General features: G+C 43.9%; 1 protein-coding gene across 1 annotated transcript in view; it reads left to right on the top strand.

The window, feature by feature from the left end:
- The window catches only part of lrp1bb (low density lipoprotein receptor-related protein 1Bb), a 634,358-nt gene that overhangs the window by 460,959 nt on the left and 152,451 nt on the right, over positions 1-20,948 (top strand). The window contains exons 46-52 of the mRNA XM_080786185.1: positions 3,062-3,254; positions 11,639-11,764; positions 12,820-12,948; positions 13,641-13,760; positions 16,719-16,832; positions 17,528-17,677; positions 18,968-19,090. Coding sequence (XP_080642311.1) covers positions 3,062-3,254; positions 11,639-11,764; positions 12,820-12,948; positions 13,641-13,760; positions 16,719-16,832; positions 17,528-17,677; positions 18,968-19,090 — 955 coding nt within the window. The remainder of the gene's footprint in view (positions 1-3,061; positions 3,255-11,638; positions 11,765-12,819; positions 12,949-13,640; positions 13,761-16,718; positions 16,833-17,527; positions 17,678-18,967; positions 19,091-20,948) is intronic.

The following is a 20,948-nucleotide window of genomic DNA, read 5'->3' on the forward strand; positions in this document are numbered from 1 at the left end:
GACGATTCACGTCGAATTGAATCATTTTATTAATTCTTTCTCCATGTTCTATATATAGATCGCAGCTGACTGAGTGCTTCTCCATCCACGCCTGTCTGTCTACACCGTAAACATTTTGACACACGTTTATAGACCCGTACTTTCTTGTCTGCAACCACCAAACACATTCATGTATCTATAGATATATCCTCCCGGAAGGTCCCGCACAAATCTGCCGCGCGCCACAGATATGGTGTAGCCGGGGGGCATTCCGCACGCATACTTTGTGCGCGCGGTGCGCTTTACGTCAAACGCACACATGCCCCGGTGTAGCTTGGCCCTCACTGGGGCTCTCCAAGTAATTAGTTCCTGGTTGGAAAAACCTGACGTCTCCATGAATCTAATTTCCACATCAATATGGTCCAATCCTGACCCATCTGGCATTGTCTCTCTATCTTCCTCGAAGCCATCCTTACTCTCTCTCTCTCTCTCTCTCTCTCTCTCTCTCTCTTTATCATCCTCTCTCTCTCTCTCTCTCTGCCTCCTGATGGCTAGTTGTTGCTCTCCCACGCTGGGTTCCTTTAATCAACACCTGTCCTATTACTCCCGGTGTGGCACCAGGCTAATGCCGTCCTGCTTACAAGCGTGTCCCTCTTAATGGCTGCGAGTGGCGCAGCCGCTGGAAGCCACGATGTGTCCCCCCGATCTGGAGGAAGAGAAAGTCCCTAAAGGAGCCGTCTGATGGATTCCTGCCTCCCTGCCAATGACACTGTCATTTACTCCCCCCAACATCTGGGTTAAGACACTCTGGACGGGAACCCCCTTTTGGTGTTTTGACACTATAGCACGTCGGAGCGTCGGTCTTTCTGACCGATTTTGGAGATTTTGAAGTGGATTCTCTTTGCCCATGAAGTCTTGAGAAAGTTCCCCCCTTGCATGACTTTTTTTCTAAATATTCGATTCAAATCATCTCTGTTTTTTTTTCCCATCTGAATTGAAACCCCTTTTGGTGTTTTAACTAAGCATTATGTTATACTTTATCTACAAGCTCATAGCGCGGCACCGAACTTGTAGGTCTATTTTATTTTTATCGTGAAAATGTGCCTCAAATCTTTGAATATATATTATTATTACAGAGTGAACATTTTAACTAAAATCTTTGCTTTTGGGGAGGTGTCCCTGGAACTACATATTTTCAGATGGGGGGGGCGGAGGCATATTTTAATTTTTGGGGTCCTTGACATGAAATATTGAGCACCACTGATACAGAAACATAAGGTTTTTCAGGATTTTGAAAACATTTTTTTTTAATGTCGACGTCAGGCCTAACTGGGTTAAGCAGTGTTGTGGGCGGCGGGGGTGATGTGGTGATTAATGACTTGAAACATTATTATGCTCTGGTCCGTTTAATATTCCTGCTGCATAATGCTGCGCTGATGTCTGCTGTCTGTTTTAACCCTCGGCTCGGCTCACTGATGGCTTTCTGTGGGCCGACATGCAGATATTAAATTGACAAGAAGGACAAGAACGTACCGGGTATCCGGCCGTGCGAAAACAACTCAGGCGGTGTTATCTGTGCGTTAGAGATCAGCGGATCCAATCCAATTCAATTTATATATCCGCAACCACCCGTTGTCACTCACCACTGCCGACAGTTGGCCAAAGTTACCGTTGTATACCCGTTTCCATGCGGCAACAAGGCTGCTGTCCGTTCCCGTCCTCACATGGCAACGAATGTCTTTCCATGTGGCATATCCAGCCCTCGCTCTCATGCAGTCCCATGGCACCGACTGCAAATCAACCCTAAACCTGCGGTTACCCGCGGCAACCGCGGCTAAATCTGCCACACCCGCTGGTCTCTACTGTGCGTTTAATGTAGGCTACGGGGTATAGCAGTGGCGGCCATTTTTTAGGTGCTGCGCAGTCGTCGGGTTGGAAACCTTGTAAGTCCAAAACCATTCGTTTTCAGGAAATGTGTGTGAAATGAGATGGCGCCTTTCTTTTGCTTTTGTACGTCACGGTCCATAGTCCATAGACTTGGCTGCTACGTGATGAGGACAGGCAGCCAAGAAGAATATGTCTGCCATCAGTTGTTACTGTTTCTGTCCTTTTTCCCATTCTGGCTCCTTTCTCCGGTGCTGTCTCAATTTACTGTTTCCACATTGGTTACAGTTGTCCTGTTTCTTCCCTTTATCCACCCTGTCCTGTTTCTTGTATGAAACAAAATCACATACATGTGAATGAGGGGCGCTCTTATTATCATCATGCATCATCTCATTCCGGCCAATCAGAATTTGCATCCTCACCTTCGTCTTCAGAACTGGCCATTCATTATCGATGGCATTTAATGTTTGTGTTAGGACAATGTTTGTCTTTACACACACCCTCAAAGATGGACATAGGAGGGGCTATAGCGCCCCTACATTCTTTTGTTAAAAGATGTATTTATGTCGGTCACATCACGTCTTACGTCATTTACTGCCCTATAAACAAACATGCAAAGGAGAACAAACATAGCCTGTGTTTGTTCCAAAGGATCCAATGTAGTTATTGTTTAGTCAACTGCTCTTTACATTAGTTCAATATTCATAACAAAACAAAAAAAATACATAAATAAAAGAACCACTTTTCAACCTCAATCTTCATACTTCTACTCGGTCTGTGTCTCATAGGAGGGCTGTGGGCATTTCAGAGACCGTCCTCCAGTGACATCATCGACGGGGAATACAAGCTAATAGAAACGGCAGGCTTTCTAGTCCTGAAAAGTTGCGATGCGAAAATGGAAGCCATCTGCCTAATGATGATGTCACTGGTGGACAGGTTTCTAAACTGCCCACAGCCCTCCTATGAGACACAGACTGAGTAGAAGAAAATCGTGCCATTTTATCATGATTATTAGTGAGGACTGAAACGTGGTGAAGTGGTCCTTTAAGCACTTTCACGTCATGATGTGGGGGTCCCCGACCCGCAGGTTGAGAACCACCGCACGCAGCAGCAGATCCCAGCCGGTCCCAGAATGCACCACTACCCCTACAGCGGCGGTATATTAAAAAACTCTGCTCTGCCCATTTTGTTGTTGTAGGTCATCGTTAAATCGGGCCCCGGGACCTTCTTTGGGCTGGCCATCTACGGGGACTTCATCTTCTGGTCGGACTGGGCCCGGCGGGCCGTGCTGCGGTCCAACAAGTACACGGGCGGCGACACCAAGGTTCTGCGGGCCGACATACCTCACCAACCCATGGGGATCGTGGCCGTGGCCCGAGACACCAACAACTGTGAGTACCATATATGTCATCACCTTTATTTATACTGAATACAGTTGAGGGCAAAGCGTAGCCGAGGTTTACAATACACAAAATACAGTAAATACATGAAACAACATTATAAATCAGGATAAATTACAAAGGAACTTTATACAGAACAACCATCAGTAAAAATAAATCAATTGAAGCAGGAGCAATCACGGTGAAAAAATGTTCTGGAGCATTCCTTTGAACTGACGAAGGATGGCAGGGAGCTCAGTTTGTGGACAAATTGACAGAAAAAGCTGTCTTGCCCAACTCTGTCTGGGCCTGAGGAACCTTGAGCCTTAAGAAATCACTAGAGCGGGTCTGATTAGGTGCTATTGTTCAGTTCCATCATGGAACATCCCAGCAATGGCTTTATATCAAAATAAATATACAGTACCCCCTTCTGCCTTTTTCCCGGGATGAGCTTATAGGACTCCAATAACACCAGTGGGTGCATCATGTGTGCCGGGTTCTGTTCTGGCAACGGGTTTGGTGTGGGTAACCGGTACGCTCGCCCCTTTTCCATCTCACCCCCACTACTCTACTCTACTCTAGCTGTAAATAACTAACTTAATTCATGTTGGTGATTATATAAAAGGTATTATCATATTAATTTATCATTGTTAAGTTCACTCTGTACATCCACGGGCATAATAGCATGATGATGCCATTACAAAACATGGGCTACATCATTACATGGAAGAAATGTGATTAATAAAACTAAATTAACTGCTAGAAGGTCCTAAATTAACTTAATTAAGCTGTCACCGTCTCTGTGACATGTTGTTCTATAAAAAAATGACAGAGTATAGAGATCGACTACTATGCAATCAAATCTGTACACAAGATAATTTCAGAGAGGGAGGGAAATACTAAATTAACTGTTAACTACATTAAAAATAATTGCGGGGGCGAGTTGGTAAAGCAGTCTCGTATTCTTGGTGTGCAGTGGGGGGAAAAGTATCGTTTTTGTTTTACTTGAATAAAAGTAATCAATACCACAATGTAGATATTATTCAGCTACAAATAAATGTCCTGTATTCAAAACTTTGCTTGAGTAAAAAGTACAAAAAGTATTGGCATACAAAATATACTACTACAAAATATACTCAGATTACATCCTGACAGTTTTCTGAAAAAGCTGTGTTTCTATGTCAGTCGTTCTTCGATTTTTCAAAAATAGCAGACCTACAAGCTCGTAGCGCGCCACTCGGTGGCGCGCTACGAGCTTGTAGATCTGCTACTTTCCAATAGCTAAAGCATAACATAATGCTAACACCAAAAGGGGTTCCCGCCCCAAAATGGGTTTTAAATCAACAAAGTAAGTGGTAACTAAAGTTTTAAAATAACTAGGAAATGTGCAGTGTAGTTAGAAGTACCTCAAAGTTAGTACGGTACTACGGAGGCTGCGGTGTGAAGCTCTGTACTTCAGTACTATATACTTAGTTACTTTTCACCACTGTGTTTTTGTGTCATGGGACAATGAGGGTGTCTGCACGCTGTGTGTACTTTGTGTATACAGTATATTAATGTGTTGGTATTTTGGGAAAGTGCTTATGTGGTTTCCAACAGTAATCAAGCAGAGAATGCCAGAGGGAAGTCTATCTCGTAATCTGGCACCACTTGTATGAGTTTTCTGCTTTGCATACTTGTTTGTTTTTTTTTCAGTTTGGTGTTGTTTTCAGACGCTCTGGGAGGCCTTTTAGTAAAGTTTTGTCCCCAGATCGGTTGGTTAATGTAAGATTGTGTCCCTTCTTTTCCGTCGCTACAAGTTTTACGACACTAGATCACGGCAAAATAAGGTCCTGGTTGGCTTCTTGTTTTGACGCACGGAAGAAGGAAATTAGTGGGAATGATGAATGAGGGGCGCGGTCTTATTTACCATGGGGGAGAAGCTTAACCTATTCTGGGCGGGAACCCCTTTTGGTGTTTCAAGCATTATGTTATACTTTAGCTATTGAAAAATAGCAGATCTACAAGCTCATAGCGCGCCACCGAGTGGCGCGCTACGAGCTTGTAGGTCTGCTATTTTTTGAAAAATCGTGAAAATGTGGCACAAATCTTTGAATATTATATTCTTTCAGAGCGAACGTTTTTAACTCAAATCTTTGCTTCTGGGGGGGTCCCTGGAACAACATTTTCAGATAATAGGGGTCGGCGGGCCAAATACATGAAAAAGGTTGAGCACCACCGACATAGAAACACAGGTTTTTCAGAAAACTGTCATGATTTAATTTACATTTTTTTAAATTTCGACGTCGGGCCTAAATGGGTTAAGTTTCAGGATGCAATTAATAAAATAGTATCCCTGTGTCGTCGTGGAGGAGGTCTCTGAAGTGTGCTGGTGGTGCTGGTGGTGGTACAGCGTGGTGCTTCCAAGTAGGACACGCCTGCATGGGGGGAAGTGGGCTTCAGCGCGTCCCAATGGCTTGACTCTGCTGCCGAGAGGAGAGCCACTGGTGTGTCTGCTCATTTATCTCCTTATGGCAAATAATCACACATTATGCCAAACTATACTCTATGTGTCCTATAGCTCATAACGCTAAAGAGGAAAAAGTTAAATTGCAGACTATGAATTTTAACAGAATTGTTTCAGTCTGTATGTAGTCCCTTTTCCAGCCGGAAGTATTATTGCCTCACGGAGGTGCGCCGTCTCTGGTGGCCTTGAGCCACGCGAGGCCCCGCCGAACGAGTCGCCGCGCCGAGCGTCACGACGGCCACCAGCCGTTGGAGTTGCGCAGCCGATAGGCACATAGAATAGTAAATATTAGTCCCCCACCTACTCTCCATGCCCCCGACATGTCTGCACTAACTAACCTGACTCTGACCGAGGGTGGCGGGCGGAGTCAGGTTAATGTCTGCACTAACTAACCTGACTCTGACCGAGGGTGGCGGGCGGAGTCAGGTTAATGTCTGCACTAACTAACCTGACTCTGACCGAGAGTGGCGGGCGGAGTCAGGTTAATGTCTGCACTAACTAACCTGACTCTGACCGAGGGTGGCGGGTGGAGTCAGGTCATGTCTGCACCGCCCTGCATACGTGCAGTCCAAGTGAACACGCTAGCATCGTTTCGTCCTCAGATTCGGGTTCTTGGAAACACCCCCCCAGCCACTGCGTTGAGGTTAGGTTTAGGTATAGTTATACTGAGGTTAAGGTTAGGTTTAGGCATAGTTTTACTGAGGTTAGGTTTAGGTTTAGGTATAGTTTTACTGAGGTTAAGGTTAGGGTTAGGTTTAGGTGTAGGCTGTCAATCACAGCGACTGGCCAGTCACAGCGCACCCTCTACGTCACTCTGTACTCAACCCGAGGACGAAAACCATGGTCGCAGTGAACACAGCCGAGCGCCATCGCTGAGTCATACATACGTCAGCCATATTGGCCATATATTCCAAAGTCCTGATAACGGTTTATAATAACCTGTATTCAATGCAGGGATAACGTTGTTCAGGGACACCACAATACGACGAAGCGAGGCCGAGGCCATGCTGGAACCCTCCAGATGTTCCAACACACAAAAGGCAGTTTCCCGTCTCATTATGAATGAAGTGTATATGGCTGCCTGCAGCCTGGAGGTTATTAGAGGCAATGTGGTTTCCAAGGGTTTCCTTTGTCAGTTCAGTGTCATTTGCGCTGGAAAGAAGTGGCAATTTACGTAAAGAACAGGGCTGGGAATTACTGCACGTTCTCACAGAGCAGCTCAGGCACTAATAGGAGAAAGACTAAACCACTGACAAAACCTCCCAACCTACTACACCTTGGGCTATATCCTTAAAGGGATTGTGACATTTAAAACACATTTTTGTAGATATTTTGTGTTCTTTGGCTTTTCTTGACATCAATTTCACCAAAAAAAAACCAAATTTGAACATTCAGTGTATTCTCCGCTGTCTGGACTTTTGTGAATAATTATGCAAATATGACTCGTGGCTTGGACGGCGGAGGCCTACGTAATGTAACGCTAAACCCCGCCCCCTCTCCTCTGCTCCCTGCCTACCAATTCTACTACCCGCCCCCCTCCTCCTCATCCCCGCCCCTCTCCTCTCCTCCACCTGCTCTCCTCTCTTCTTCCTCATTCTGTCCGCGACTTTGTTTCAGTATAATAATAATAATAATGGCTTCTAGAGAAAAAGCAATCTGCTCCGTTGTCGGCTCTGTCAATCAACACAAGTCCTTGCACTTTCCACCAACTGGCCTAGATGAAGATTCACGCTCTAGGTGGATGCATTTTATTTTTGACGGTAACGTTCCAACCAAGTTGTCAAAGAAGGGACTCTTGGTGTGCGCACATCATTTCACCCCAGAAAGTTTTTCAAATCTCGGACAAGTTCAGAGTGGATTTGCAACCAAACTTTTTATGAACCCAGGAGCAATACCAAGCATTCGTGTCCCAATCCCAACTATAAGTATTTATACTGCAATGATTTGTGTTAAATTGTTGTGCAGTACTATTTGAGTGGACTCACAATAAAAAATCAATCGCCTGCAGCACTCCGAAATGCTTCATGGTAGCCTACTTTTAATTTATAGTCAATCACTGCCACTACCCGCATTAGCTGTGTGTTTGACTATTATTAATCTTTGATTCGTGGCGTGCACCAGCTGTTGTAGATTGCATGTGCTCATTATTGTTCTTGTAATGCGATACAGTGGAATAGGCGCAGCCAACGCTCGTGTGATATAATCCACGTTAAAAGTATGGCGAATAATGATAGGCTATAGTCATTGAGTATGATATCGATGACGATGACATTACACAAGTTTATGTCGACGTGGTCGTGGGGTGAGATATTGCAGGAGTTTCATAGGCGCGTTCGGAAATAGCGCACTAAGCCCGTGCACTGGCACTGTGCAATGCAAACTAATAGGCGAGTGCGCTCCGGTGCGGTATTTCCGAACGTGCCTTATTTGTTTACCAACTGTTGCTCGTACGATGACGTTGAATAGAGAATACATGTTACAAAGGGAGTCTACCAACGCGCCTCAAGCCTAAAACGGCTGATCCGGTGCTTCACAGGTGCAGGGACATCAAAGTTGCAAAAGGAGAGGAGACTGGAGCAACACGGACATTTTGAGCCTTTTACGTTTCGACCTTGCGGACGGTCTTCATCAGAGTGGACTCTGATGAAGACCGCAAGGTCGAAACGTTAGTCGTTTTGTATACTCAGCACCTTAATAAAAGGCTCTAAATGTCCGTGTTGCTCCAGTCTCCTCTCCTTTTGCAGCAGAGAATACATGTTGTTGTCCATCCCCTCAGTACATACATGCAGTGATAGTCTTATTATAAATAACATTTTATATAAACTATAAACAAATAGTTATAAAAGGAGAAGAAGTTGCGTGCGTTGGCACTGGCAGCGTTGCTATGGCTGAGATGCTGTGAACTTGTAAAGGAAAAAAAAAAGAACAGTCCCTTTCTCTGAGGGGGGCGGAGAGGTATGGAGGGCTTGAGGGGTGGGGGGGGCGGAGCTGGGTAGTGATTGACAGGAAAGGGGGAATTACCGACATCTACAGGCTAAAATAATGTATTTTTCTATGCCTTCTCAGGATGCATATTACATACACACAAAAACTCCTGGCAAGAAATACTGGTGTTCAAAAAAAGTTCAAACTTTTTAGACACGTTTGAAGGACCATGGCCAAGACTTTTAATGTTGTTAAAATTATGTTAAAAATAATGTCATAATACCTTTAACCCTTATCCCTAAACTTATTTGCCATTTGTTTTACTATTTAAAAAAACCCTTTTTAAATAGTTCAAATTGCCGATCTACAAGCTCACAATGTCTCGATGTAGATCGGCTATAGTTGAACTATTTTAAAATGTTTTTTCGAAATAGTAAAAAAATGGCGAATACGTTTAGGGGTTTAGGGGATAAGGGTGGCGCTAAGATGGAGCCCCTTGTGTCAAAAGGAGCAGATACTTCGCGACATGTTTTGAGCATTGAGTCGATCTGATACTTTTTGCTGTTTTTGAATTTGAATCCTGAAAAGTAAACAGCTTTGTGTGTGTGTGTGTGTGTGTGTGTGTGTGTGTGTGTGTGTGTGTGTGTGTGTGTGTGTGTGCGTGTGTGTGCGCGTGTGCGTGCATGTGTGTGCGTGTGCTCGTGTGCGCAGCAGGGCGTAGAAGGAAACATGCTTTTAGCCATAATTGTTCAGATACTTATCCACTTCACTGTAGGTGTTCAGTAGAGAATGACTATTATTCGTCATTGTCGACGACTTTTGAAAATCTTGGATAGTTTTCCAGCTATAATGACATGGTATTAGAGAGGTTAATGGTTGCACAGTGTGTGGGTTGGCCGCGGCCGATGGCCCTCCACTTTTCATCCTCCACATGTGTACTTTTATAACGAGCTGAAGCCGATCACTATAGCGTGAAAATGCAACCACCAACTGTTACATTGTGTGCCCACACAACACTTTCAAAAGTGTGACCCAGGGTGCCCAATGTTGTTTTTGTCTTTTAAAAATACTTGGTATTATAAGTCTGTGGACGTCTTGAGATGAGATGAGATATATTGCATTAGTACATCAACGCTTTTTAAAACAGACAGACAATACACAGTAGCAGCAAAGTACAAGTCACAAGAGTATCACAAGAGAAGTGCAAATTGCAATAAGAGAAGGTATATAATATAAAAAAGTGCTAGAGTATTCACAGTTTATAGCATCACAATAAATAAATGATGAAGGTCAAGAAGTCCCTTCCCCACTAAGAACTATATGAACTATGTGGCGGTTGTTTAGTAGAACAATTGAAGTGGGAAGAAAGGAACGTTTGAAGCAGTTGCTCTTTCAACCACACGCTCTGTAGCGCAGTGGCGTGCACAGACACTTTGAGGGGCAGGTGCTCAAGTGAAACAAAAGGGCACCTTATCTGGCGCGTGGAACCATGCACCAGCTGCAACAAAACATTTCTCTAACACACACACACACACACACACACACACACACACACACACACACACAGCCGTATCCAGTACTTCACAGATGGAGGGGTCCAATTGCCATTATAAAGTCATTATTTTCGGGTCAAAAACAGGTCTGCACAGCAGAAACAGCCTAACTTACATTTTTGATGAGCCTGCTCTCTGGTCATTTTAACTTTCTTCAATATTGGCATATTGCCTATGGTACATATCATAATAACATCAACACATCAATTTAACTTGAACAACCAATGTCAATTTGAAGCATTCCCTGCTGAGAGAGAGAGAGAGAGAGAGAGAGAGAGACTCATCTCTCTATCGCACGTTAAAGAGAGAGAGAGAGAGAGAGAGAGAGAGAGAGAGACGCATCTCTCTATCGCATGTTAAAGAGAGAGAGAGAGAGAGAGAGAGAGAGAGAGAGACGCGTCTCTATCGCGCATTAAAGAGAGAGAGAGAGAGAGAGAGGGGGGGGGTCGCGTTAGCATCAAGCTAAGCGTACGTTCGTGGCGGCGGTGGAAATGGGATCATAATATGCATTGGACTCAACAACTTACTCTGACTGTTCTTTGTGCTGGATTGGAGCAGTTGAAAGAAATAAGGAGGAATATATCCATTTGAAACGCGGGCTCCGCCATGACACTAGTCACACAGTAAACAAACTTGCGCGTCACCACGTGTAGTACACGCACACACACACACGCCAGATTTCGAGAGAGAAACCAGCAACCAGGTATGGAAAAACAAGCCCAAGCGACGTAACAGACAACACAAGCCCAGAATGACGAAGTCGCTTACAAAAAGCAAATTTGCCTGCCCTCAGTGATATACTTCTCCAGTACAGCAGTGCAGAACCGAGAGAGTGACACATTCTTTTGGATGTAAACTGCGGACATACAACATCATGACAAATGTATAAATAAATATATTATAAGCTTTTAATCCAGAATTGATCGATGTCACCATGGGCCACATACTATACACCTACAAATAATACAAAACAAGGAAAGAAAAGTGTATCAAATGGACTTGACAAAAGGGCATGTTGGTCCAGAGAGGGCCACTAGGGGGTGCTCAAGCACCCCTTAGCGTCTACGTGTGCACGCCCCTGCTGTAGCGTCTACCAGAGGGTAACAGCTCATACTCTGAAGATAATATCTAATTAATGATAATGTCTTGGACACAGGAAGTGTTAAAAGCCCAGAATAGATGCCTGTGCTTGGCGTTTTCTTGACACCTCTTGACACAACTATCCGGTTATGTCCATTCTGTGCCTCAGAGAGACATTATACATACACACAAAACGTTACAGGTCATTGTACACAAAGCTGTTCCTTGGAGCGGCCAGCACGTACACGTACCACTCAAAAATAATCTTAAAGTATACTTTCGCCAATGTTTTTTTGTCTTTTTTATGTATGCATCTATTCTGTCTCCGCCAGGCGAGCTGTCGCCGTGCCACCACCTGAACGGCGGCTGCGGCGACCTCTGTCTCCTGACGGCGGAAGGGCGGGTCAGCTGTGCGTGCCGCGGGGAGCGTGTGCTGCTGGACGACAACAGATGCGTGTGTAAGTTTGTTGGAAGGACCGGGAGCTTCATTGATGCTAACAGCCTGTTTTAACCCATTCTGACCCGAGATCAGATTCTATACGAGGTTTCCACTGGACACACACACACTGGTCTGATTAACCCATTCTGACCCGAGATCAGATTCTAAAAATGTCTTCTACATCCTGACACTTTTCATTCTGACCCGAGATCAGATTCTAAAAATGTATTCTACGTCAGTCGCTCTTCGATTTTTCAAAAATAGCAGACCTACAAGCTCGGCCACTCGGTGGCGCGCTATGAGCTTGTAGATCTGCTATTTTTAAATAGCTAAAGCACGACATGATGCTACGACCAAAATGGGTTCCCGTTCAGAATGGGTTAAAGGAGAATTCCATGCTAGAAGAAGTTTCTTACCTTGCTTACCTTTCTTTGTAGTCGTTACGTCCCCACCAAAGAGGTCCAGGTGTTTTTATTTTTTGTGCAAAAACTCCTTATTGGCTATTTCCCCTACCATGAGCCCTCAATGAATTGCATTGAATTGAATGGGAATTGAATGGGGTGTCTATTTTGCTTATTTCCATCCAAATAAGTAGTAAAGTGTGCCGCCTGGGATATTATTTACATTATAAAGAGAGGATATAAAAATAAAAAAAGTTTGAGCGATGGAAATAAAGGAGAATTCCATGCTAGAAGGCTTTCTTACCTTTATTTGTAGTTGTTACGTCCCCACCAAAGAGGTCCTGGTGTTATTTTGTGCAAAACCTCCTTATTGGCTATTTCCCCTACCATAAGCCCTAAATTAATTGTGTTGTGCCAATTCGCCTAGAACACCAATTGTGGCATTGTGTGATTTCATTTCCAGCCTTCATCCAATCAAGGTTTTGGTTTGGTTTTGGTAAATGTATTCATTTCTTAATATTGCATCACAAAAATCACTGAAGCACTGAGAAAACTAGGATCCTTAATAACATGAGAAAGTTTGAGAACTTTTGTCTCTCTGTTTTTTTTTTTTTAATCAAAAATAACAACAAAGTCATATTATTTTCCTCACACTCGTGCACTTCTCTTGCAGCAGAAAATTCCTCCTGCAACATCCACACTGAGTTTGAATGTGGGAACGGCGAGTGCATCAACTACCAGCTGACCTGCGACGGTATGGCCCACTGCAAGGACAAGTCTGACGAAAAGATGCAATACTGTGGTAAGAAACACTCACTCAAATACTGTACTTTATTGCATTTTGTATACATTTTGACCTGGGATCAGATTCTAAAAATGTCTTCTACATCCTGACAGTTTTCTGAAAAAGTCAGTCGTTCTTCGATTTTTCAAAAATAGCAGACCTACAAGCTCGTAGCGCGCCACTCGGTGGCGCGCTATGAGCTTGTAGATCTGCTATTTTTCAATAGCTAAAGCATAACATAATGCCAACACCGAAAGGGGTTCCCGCCCCAAAATGGGTTAATAAAGTATTTCCATTTTCTTTATACTTTTGTTTTCATTTTGTAACATATGTTGTTGTACTTTTAATCCACTACAATTATTTGATACCTTACAGTGAAAGCATCCGTTTAATTTCAGCTAAAAAGCATTATTTTATACTTTGGCTTCTCAAAAATAGGCAGAGGTTGAGCTTGAGTTTCTGCTATTTCAAAAGATCAGGATTCTTTTTTAGCAAATCTTGGAATATATATTCTGTAAGGAAAGGTTTCCTGCATGAACATCGTAATGACCAGAATGGCAGACTAACTCAGCAGCTGTCCAGATAGCCTATTACACATCCAGCTACCAGCAGCTCTGCTCCTGTAAAAAGCAGCCAAGCAGTAGAAGAGCTGCCATCGAACAAGCAGGTGACTAATATAACACATTTATGTTTCCCCGCGTCTCCTCCAGACAACAGAAGCTGCAGGAGGGGCTTCAGGCCGTGCTACAACCAGCGCTGCGTGGCCAACAGTCGCTTCTGCGACGGCGTGGATGACTGTGGCGATAACTCGGACGAGGGCTTCTGTAACAGTGAGTCTCTGAGCCCGTTTGATCCTCCTGTCGCTCCATCCCCGCCCTGCCCCCTGTCCCCACCTCTCTAAAGCCCCATGCTAATGTACCATGTTAGCCTACATGCTGCGCTAAGCCTTGGCTGGTTTAATGAGCCTCGGGGATGGGCAAATCGTCGCTCTCTCTCTCTCTCGGGTGGAAACCTTGTATGTGACTTTAGTTAGTTTGCAGGGAATTGAACAAAGAACCCATGTGGATCCAAGTTCCATATTTTTCCATAAAATAGCTAAAATATCTGACCCACACTATGCAATCTAGCTCACAGCTATTGCTACTTTTCCCACGACACTGTCAAAGTAAGGGAATTCATTTATGAAAAATAAATCACTAAAAGATGAGATGCGAAGATACAAGGTTTTTGAGCGACAGCGGTGGAATTGGAAGAGGACCCCCTGTCGGCTGTCGCCAGAGCAAGCAGCACCCCCCCTTACGACTACTATAGCACCACCTGGGAGGAAAAGCTGCCTATTTTCTAGAAACCGTTTAACCCATTCTGACCTGAGATCAGATTCATACGAGGTTTCCACTGGACACACACTGGTCTGATTAACCCATTCTGACCTGAGATCAGATTCTAAAAATGTCAGTCGTTCTTCGATTTTTCAAAAATAGCAGACCTACAAGCTCGTAGCGCGCCACTCGGTGGCGCGCTATGAGCTTGTAGATCTGCTATTTTTCAATAGCTAAAGCATAACATGATGCTAACACCAAAACGGGTTCCCGTTCAGAATGGGTTAAGGTTTGCTTCTTTGCATCAGGTTGAAAACTGGTCAAAGGATATCCTAACATTGACCAAATTGCATCTCTTATTATTGTTGTTGTTGTTGTTGTTGTTTGCTGTATTCAGTCGGAACGCTATTTGTTGGCATTTTGAATATTTCTATCTCCATAATGATTTTATACTCTGCTGCACTGACGCCTCTGGCCTTGAGGCGGTATACTGTATATATACAGTCTACACAGAATGAGAGCTATATAGTGTGAGAGGCAGCGGGGGGTGTTTTCATAATTAATGTGGACTTTCCAAGAAGTGCATATTATGGGCTTTCAGGAAGGAGACTGAATGGCATTACATAGTCTTGCGTAAAGCCAGAGACAACTATTGCTAACTATTCTATTTAGAGTCATTTTTTAGTGGTGCAACCACTCCAAGGATCAGCAATGTCACAATGTTTAGAGTAGATAGATAGATAGATTTCTTTATTTTTGTGTCATGCACCAAAGGTGCCCAGCCCACATGGACTTACAGGACACACCACATCATTGCCTCAATATTGCATTGTGTACAAGAAACAGATTTGTTTTGTTGTTATTCCCTTCTTTTTTTTTTCTTTTACACAAACAAAACATTCTGCCTTAATTCCCACGCCCTGCATAAAAAGTCTGCCAAAGCAAAAACACCTTTCCCAAAACAAAATTCCAGTTTTTCGTAGTCCTCCAACCAGAAAAATTCAGCACAGATGGTTGTCATTTTACAAAATAATACATGTCTTAATTATTCATATAATGGGCAGTAAAACAAAAAAATAATTTCATTTTCAATTTATTTTAAATCACACACACAGACTCTGTCCTCCTCAGGAGTACCAATTAATCTACCCGTTTCTAAAGCTAATGGTAAGGTCCCAGAATGCAGCTGTGGTATTGTACCAGTAGGGGCAAAAGTGGCACTGTTGTTGTTCTGGACCGAATAGACTGTTTTGCTTTGGAGCCCCCTGCTGCCAGTTGATGGTAAAATGCAGTACTCACCTCATTTCCTGTCTAGACAGGACGTTGTTGTCAGATCAGGAAGAGAATCCATGACTACAATGTGTGCTTACAACTAAATGTGTCAGTGTGAATTGCAATCTTTCTCCATCCTCTTCACGTGCTTATTAATACGCAATGTCTGTGAGTATACTTGTTTAGGAGACTTATATTGTCGATAAGAGCACCTTATTTGTGAACTTTAGCAGAAGGTTGTATTATTATTCTCTCTCATTTGGATGCTATGGTCTGCTGTGTGTATATTACAGTCTAGTTTACCCTAATTGATTGTGAGCCTGTAAAAAGAGAACAGGTGCTATTTACAGTATTTTCCTACCTCTTTGGTGCAAAGATCACACATTACAGTACTTTCTGTACCCACCCGCTAATCACCTGCTGTATGTAATGGTTACCTCCTTCATCTGTTTATTGAGTGAATACATTTCCTATCTGGTTATGTACATTATGGCGCCTACTGTACTTACGTCTTGGCTGTATGCAATACATGCTGGCTTATTCGTGATATTCTTTAATAATTCTACTACATTTATTCTGAAACATACTGTATCGTTTCTGCTTTGTTTCAGTTTCACACTTTTGTTCAGTAAATCTTCAAAAACAAGTCCCGGCTTCCACTGGAGTTATTGAACTGAGTGTTTAACTTTAACTGGGTAACCTATCGCTGGTGAGACGACCAGTACAGGGCCCAATGATATGACAGCGCCACAACAGGCCATTATATGAACTTTCAGGAAGTCCCGATTTCCATTAGTGGCTTCACAAAATATCTGTCTGACTGCCCCCCCCCTTGTGTTCATTCAATGAATGAATGAATGAATGACCTTTATTTACATAGCACCCTTCTCAGCACGAGTGCACAGGGTGCTTTACAATAATACAAAAATAAAACAACTATAACAACAGCAGGCAGCCATTATCACAGAGTAAACAGTGAAAACATAGCAACAAAAAGGACAATAAGAACACACAGATAGAAACACAAACAGTAGAAAGTCAAGTGATTATAGGTGACCAAAAGCCTGTCTGAACATGAACGTTTTCAATTGTTTCTTAAAAGAGGCCCCCCTGGTGTTCATTCAATGCTCACACTGTGCTGAGCACCCCACAGTGACGTCAGTCTCTCTATTGTTTATTCTGTTTATTTATCCCCAGACGTGACGTGCGGATCCTCAGAATCAGCGTGTCAGGACGGGAGCTGTCTGCCCGGCTCAGCCTGGTGTAACCAGGTCGTAGACTGTGCCGACGCCTCGGACGAGAAGAACTGCAGTAAGTCACCGACCGGCCTTTTGTCTGAGCTTTTGTGTTTCTGCTTTAGTTTTTTTTTTTAATTATTATTAGATTAACCCGTTTAGGCCTGAAAAAAATGTCTTCTAAATCCTGGCAGTTTTCTGAAATACCTACGTATGTTTCTAGGCCTATATCACTCAATATTTCATGTCAAGGACCCCAAAAATGATATGTAATCGCCCGCCGACCCCCATCTGAAAATATGTTGTTCCAGGGAGCCCCTCAGAAGCAAAGATTTGAGTTAAAAACGTTCGTTAAAACGAAAAAATATATATTCAAAGATTTGTGACACATTTTCACGATTTTTCTAAAATAGCAGACCTACAAGCTCATAGCGCGCCACTCGGTGGCGCGCTATGAGCTTGTAGATCTGCTATTTTTCAATAGCTAAAGCATAGCATAATGCTAAAAGGGGTTCCCACCCAGAATGTGTTAATGAAACCGGTACAGCGCCATGCCCTTGACAGATCAAATGGATCTAGTCAGTGGCTTAGATCTGACTTATTATTCACAGCAAACCTAGTCCCCCCTCCTTGTAGTGTGAAGTGATCCAGACCACACAGACTGTTGCTGTGTTTATTATGTATTCCAGACCACACAGACTGTTCTTGCTGTGTTTATTATGTATTCCAGACCACACAGACTGTTCGTGCTGTGTTTATTATGTATTCCAGACCACACAGACTGCTCGCACTTCTACAAGCTGGGGGTGAAGGAGAAGGGCTTCATCGGCTGCAACTCCACGTCCCTGTGCATCCACCCCTCCTGGCTCTGTGACGGGGCTAACGACTGTGGAGATTACGCCGACGAGACCAACTGCCAGGGTGAGTCTCTTCCTCCTCCTCCTCCTCCTCCTCCTCCTCCAGACACTGACTATACCGTAACACACACATCCACAGCTTACCTCCTTAGTTGCTTTCTTTCTTTCTTTCTCTCTTTTCTTCCATCTATTTTTGGTGGGCAACACCACAGTCAAAAATGTACAGTACACCATGCCTGTATTTTTTTCTGTTTTTGAGTGGTACAACCACTCCAAGGAACAGCAATGTCCGTTACTATGTGGCTATGTGTGTGACTATGAGTACCAGTAGGGGCACTGTTGTGCCAGAAACAGAGAGAGACATAGTGTTGCACTGTTGCCTAGTGCTAATTGCCTTTGATACATTTAACAAAGGTACGATATAAAACAACACATGAAACACGTCCTCGTGGTTCGAGCATCAATGCCATAAAATAATGCACAGAAACGACAGTCCGCTTCAATTAGAAAAAAGACTTAGAGGAGTCGTTATAATCCTCCGAGATTTAGTTTTTGGTGAAGGCAATTAAAGAAGGCTGAGTTCCGAGATTCGGGAAAGAGAGCTTATAGGCAAAGATAATGACCTCAATCACGGCTAATACCCCCGAGATGGAGGCATAGCGACTTGTCCTTATCTGTGTTGTCCGTCCTGTCCCCCAGTGTCCCACGGGCAGAAGTGCCAGGAGGGACACTTTGCCTGTATTACTGTGTCCTTATCTGTGTTGTCCTCCGTCCCCCCAGTGTCCCCCAGTGGGCAGAAGTGCGGGGAGGGACTGTTTAGTTACAACGTTTCGAGTTGCAATTTAATATTTTACAAATGTGTTTTGTTTAAAGTAATGCTGTATGTTTTGCAATTGTGTGTGGTCACTTTAAGAGCAGAGTGTATCAGTAGTCATGTGACCAGCAGAATGTCATGTGATCACCTGTAACCAGGAAGTAAATTCAGTTTAGTACATGGCTGAGCACAGAGAAGCTGTGTGTTTTGTGTATGATAATCCAGCAACATCTACCTGCATATACGCCTTTTGATAGCATCGTGTGTATGTAACTAATGCTTAGATGTTCATTGATGATTGTACATGATTATTTTTCATATATTGTGGATATTGATTATGCTTTATTTGTATGTTTCAGTTTCACACTTCTTTGATGTTAGTAAACCTGTGGATTTGGAAACAACTGTCTTCAGAGTCTTAATGTCAAGGAGGAGTTTATCTGACTGTCAAGATATCTAGCCACTTATATTGAGGACAGTACAGGGACACTTCGCCTGTGTTACTGTGTCCTTATCTGTGTTGTCCTCCGTCCCCCATAGTGTCCCGCGGGCAGAAGTGCGAGGAGGGACACTTCGCCTGTCCCAGCGGTAACTGCATCTCCAGCGTGTGGCTGTGTGACGGACAGAAGGACTGCGAGGACGGAGCGGATGAGTTCCAGTGCGGTAAGCCTTGTCCATTTTCATTACACATAATGTATCGTTTCAAAGCTGTTGTTTTGGGTAGCGCTGGTTTCAGTCCATTCACAACCTCCTCTTGTGTGTTGGCTAGTGAGAGATGCACCCTATAGGAGACATTTATATTTCAAAGCCCAACAGTATTGCGCACAGAGAACAGCTGATATACAAGCTCACATGGCATCACAGATGCCACTGTTGTGAGCGTGTAGAGGTCTGCGTGTGCGACACCATCGCGGGACGAAGCATACATTATACTTGATGGGCTGCAGGTGCGCGTGCAGCCGTGCACAAACAGGCTCTGCTGCTGTGATCATGAGCACACCTCCCGTTCTTATGACAACTTACTGGAGGTGTGGTTTTGAGGACAACTGTTTTGAATTGCTATTATTGTTCAAACACAACAGAAACCAATGGATTATATGTCCATGGGGCGAGAGATCACAATAAAAAATCCTAATCATTCTTCCTTTCTCCACACTGGGATAAAAAACAGCATCTAAAAGTTTTGATGGTGCATTTTTTACACGTGACGGCCAAGCTACACCAGGCACAAATCTGCCGCGCGCCACAGATCTGGTGTAGCCGGGCGGGGGCATTTCGCACGCATACTTTGTGCGCGCAGTGCGCTTACGTCAAACGCACACATGCCCGGTGTAGCTTGGCCGCGAGTGCAGTCAGACCTTTTCCATTGCATCTTATGAGAGGTGGTGTTATTTATTTATGCGTGCGCATGATGTTGCTTATCAGCGTGACGTCGTCTGTTTAGTCGTATATACAAATAACTCGTGAACGGCTAATTGTTTTGCCACAAAGCGACCCCGTGATGTCTCCCCAGTTGGTCCGGCCGCCCCTCATCGTCTGTACGTAATGAGATTTCTCTTCGAGTCTAACCTCGTCACGTCAATTATCACAACCGAGACCGTTGAAAAGGACACTGTCATTTATTTTCCTTCTCCACTCTCTTTTGAATTAGCATAAACCCCCCCTCCTCACCACCAACACCACCACCACCACCACCCCCCCGTGTAACAATTAATTAATTAGCCATCAGTCATTGTAAATGGTTTCCAGGAGACGGAGACAGGGAAACGTTTTGGGTGACATCTTGAAAGGGGACTTCAACGTTACTCTGGCGCTGCGCGATGCAAACCCACACCACCTCCTTCAAGAGAGAGAGAGAGAGAGCTAGGCAACAAAAGAGCACGCTTTTGTTTTGCCCACCTACGCTTTGATCCTCGTTAACCCATTCTGACCTGAGATCAGATTCATACAAGGTTTCCACTAGGAGACACACTGGTCTGATTAACCCATTCTGACCTGAGATCAGATTCTACAAATGTCAGTCGTTCTTCGATTTTTCCAAAATAGCAGACCTACAAGCTCGTAGCGCGCCACTCGGTGGCGCGCTATGAGCTTGTAGATCTGCTTTTTTTCAATAGCTAAAGCATAACATGATGCTATAACACCAAAATGGGTTCCCGTTCAGAATGGGTTAATGTATGCATATATTACATACCGTGTCAAAGTAAAGGTCTCTCCAATTAGGATCGGAGGGAGCATAATTGAGTCGAGGTGTGGGTAAATATGCTTTTGCCGTCGCAAATCCGTGCATCTGTTCACGTGTCGTTGCTTTAGGCATTAAAAAGAGAAATGCAGGAACAGATCTTGTGTGCGTGTGTGTGTTGCCGACTTGCCGTGACTTGACCGTGGAGTTCATGCATATGCCGGTGAATCATGTGCGCACAGTAATTAAGAGGGGTGGAATTAACCCACGCTCGCACACAGACACACACGCACACACACACACACACACACACACACACACACACACACACACACACAC

The sequence above is a fragment of the Protomyctophum bolini genome (genome assembly GCF_963924005.1).
Source record: "Protomyctophum bolini genome assembly, chromosome: 16".
Classification (NCBI taxonomy): Eukaryota; Metazoa; Chordata; class Actinopteri; order Myctophiformes; family Myctophidae; genus Protomyctophum; species Protomyctophum bolini.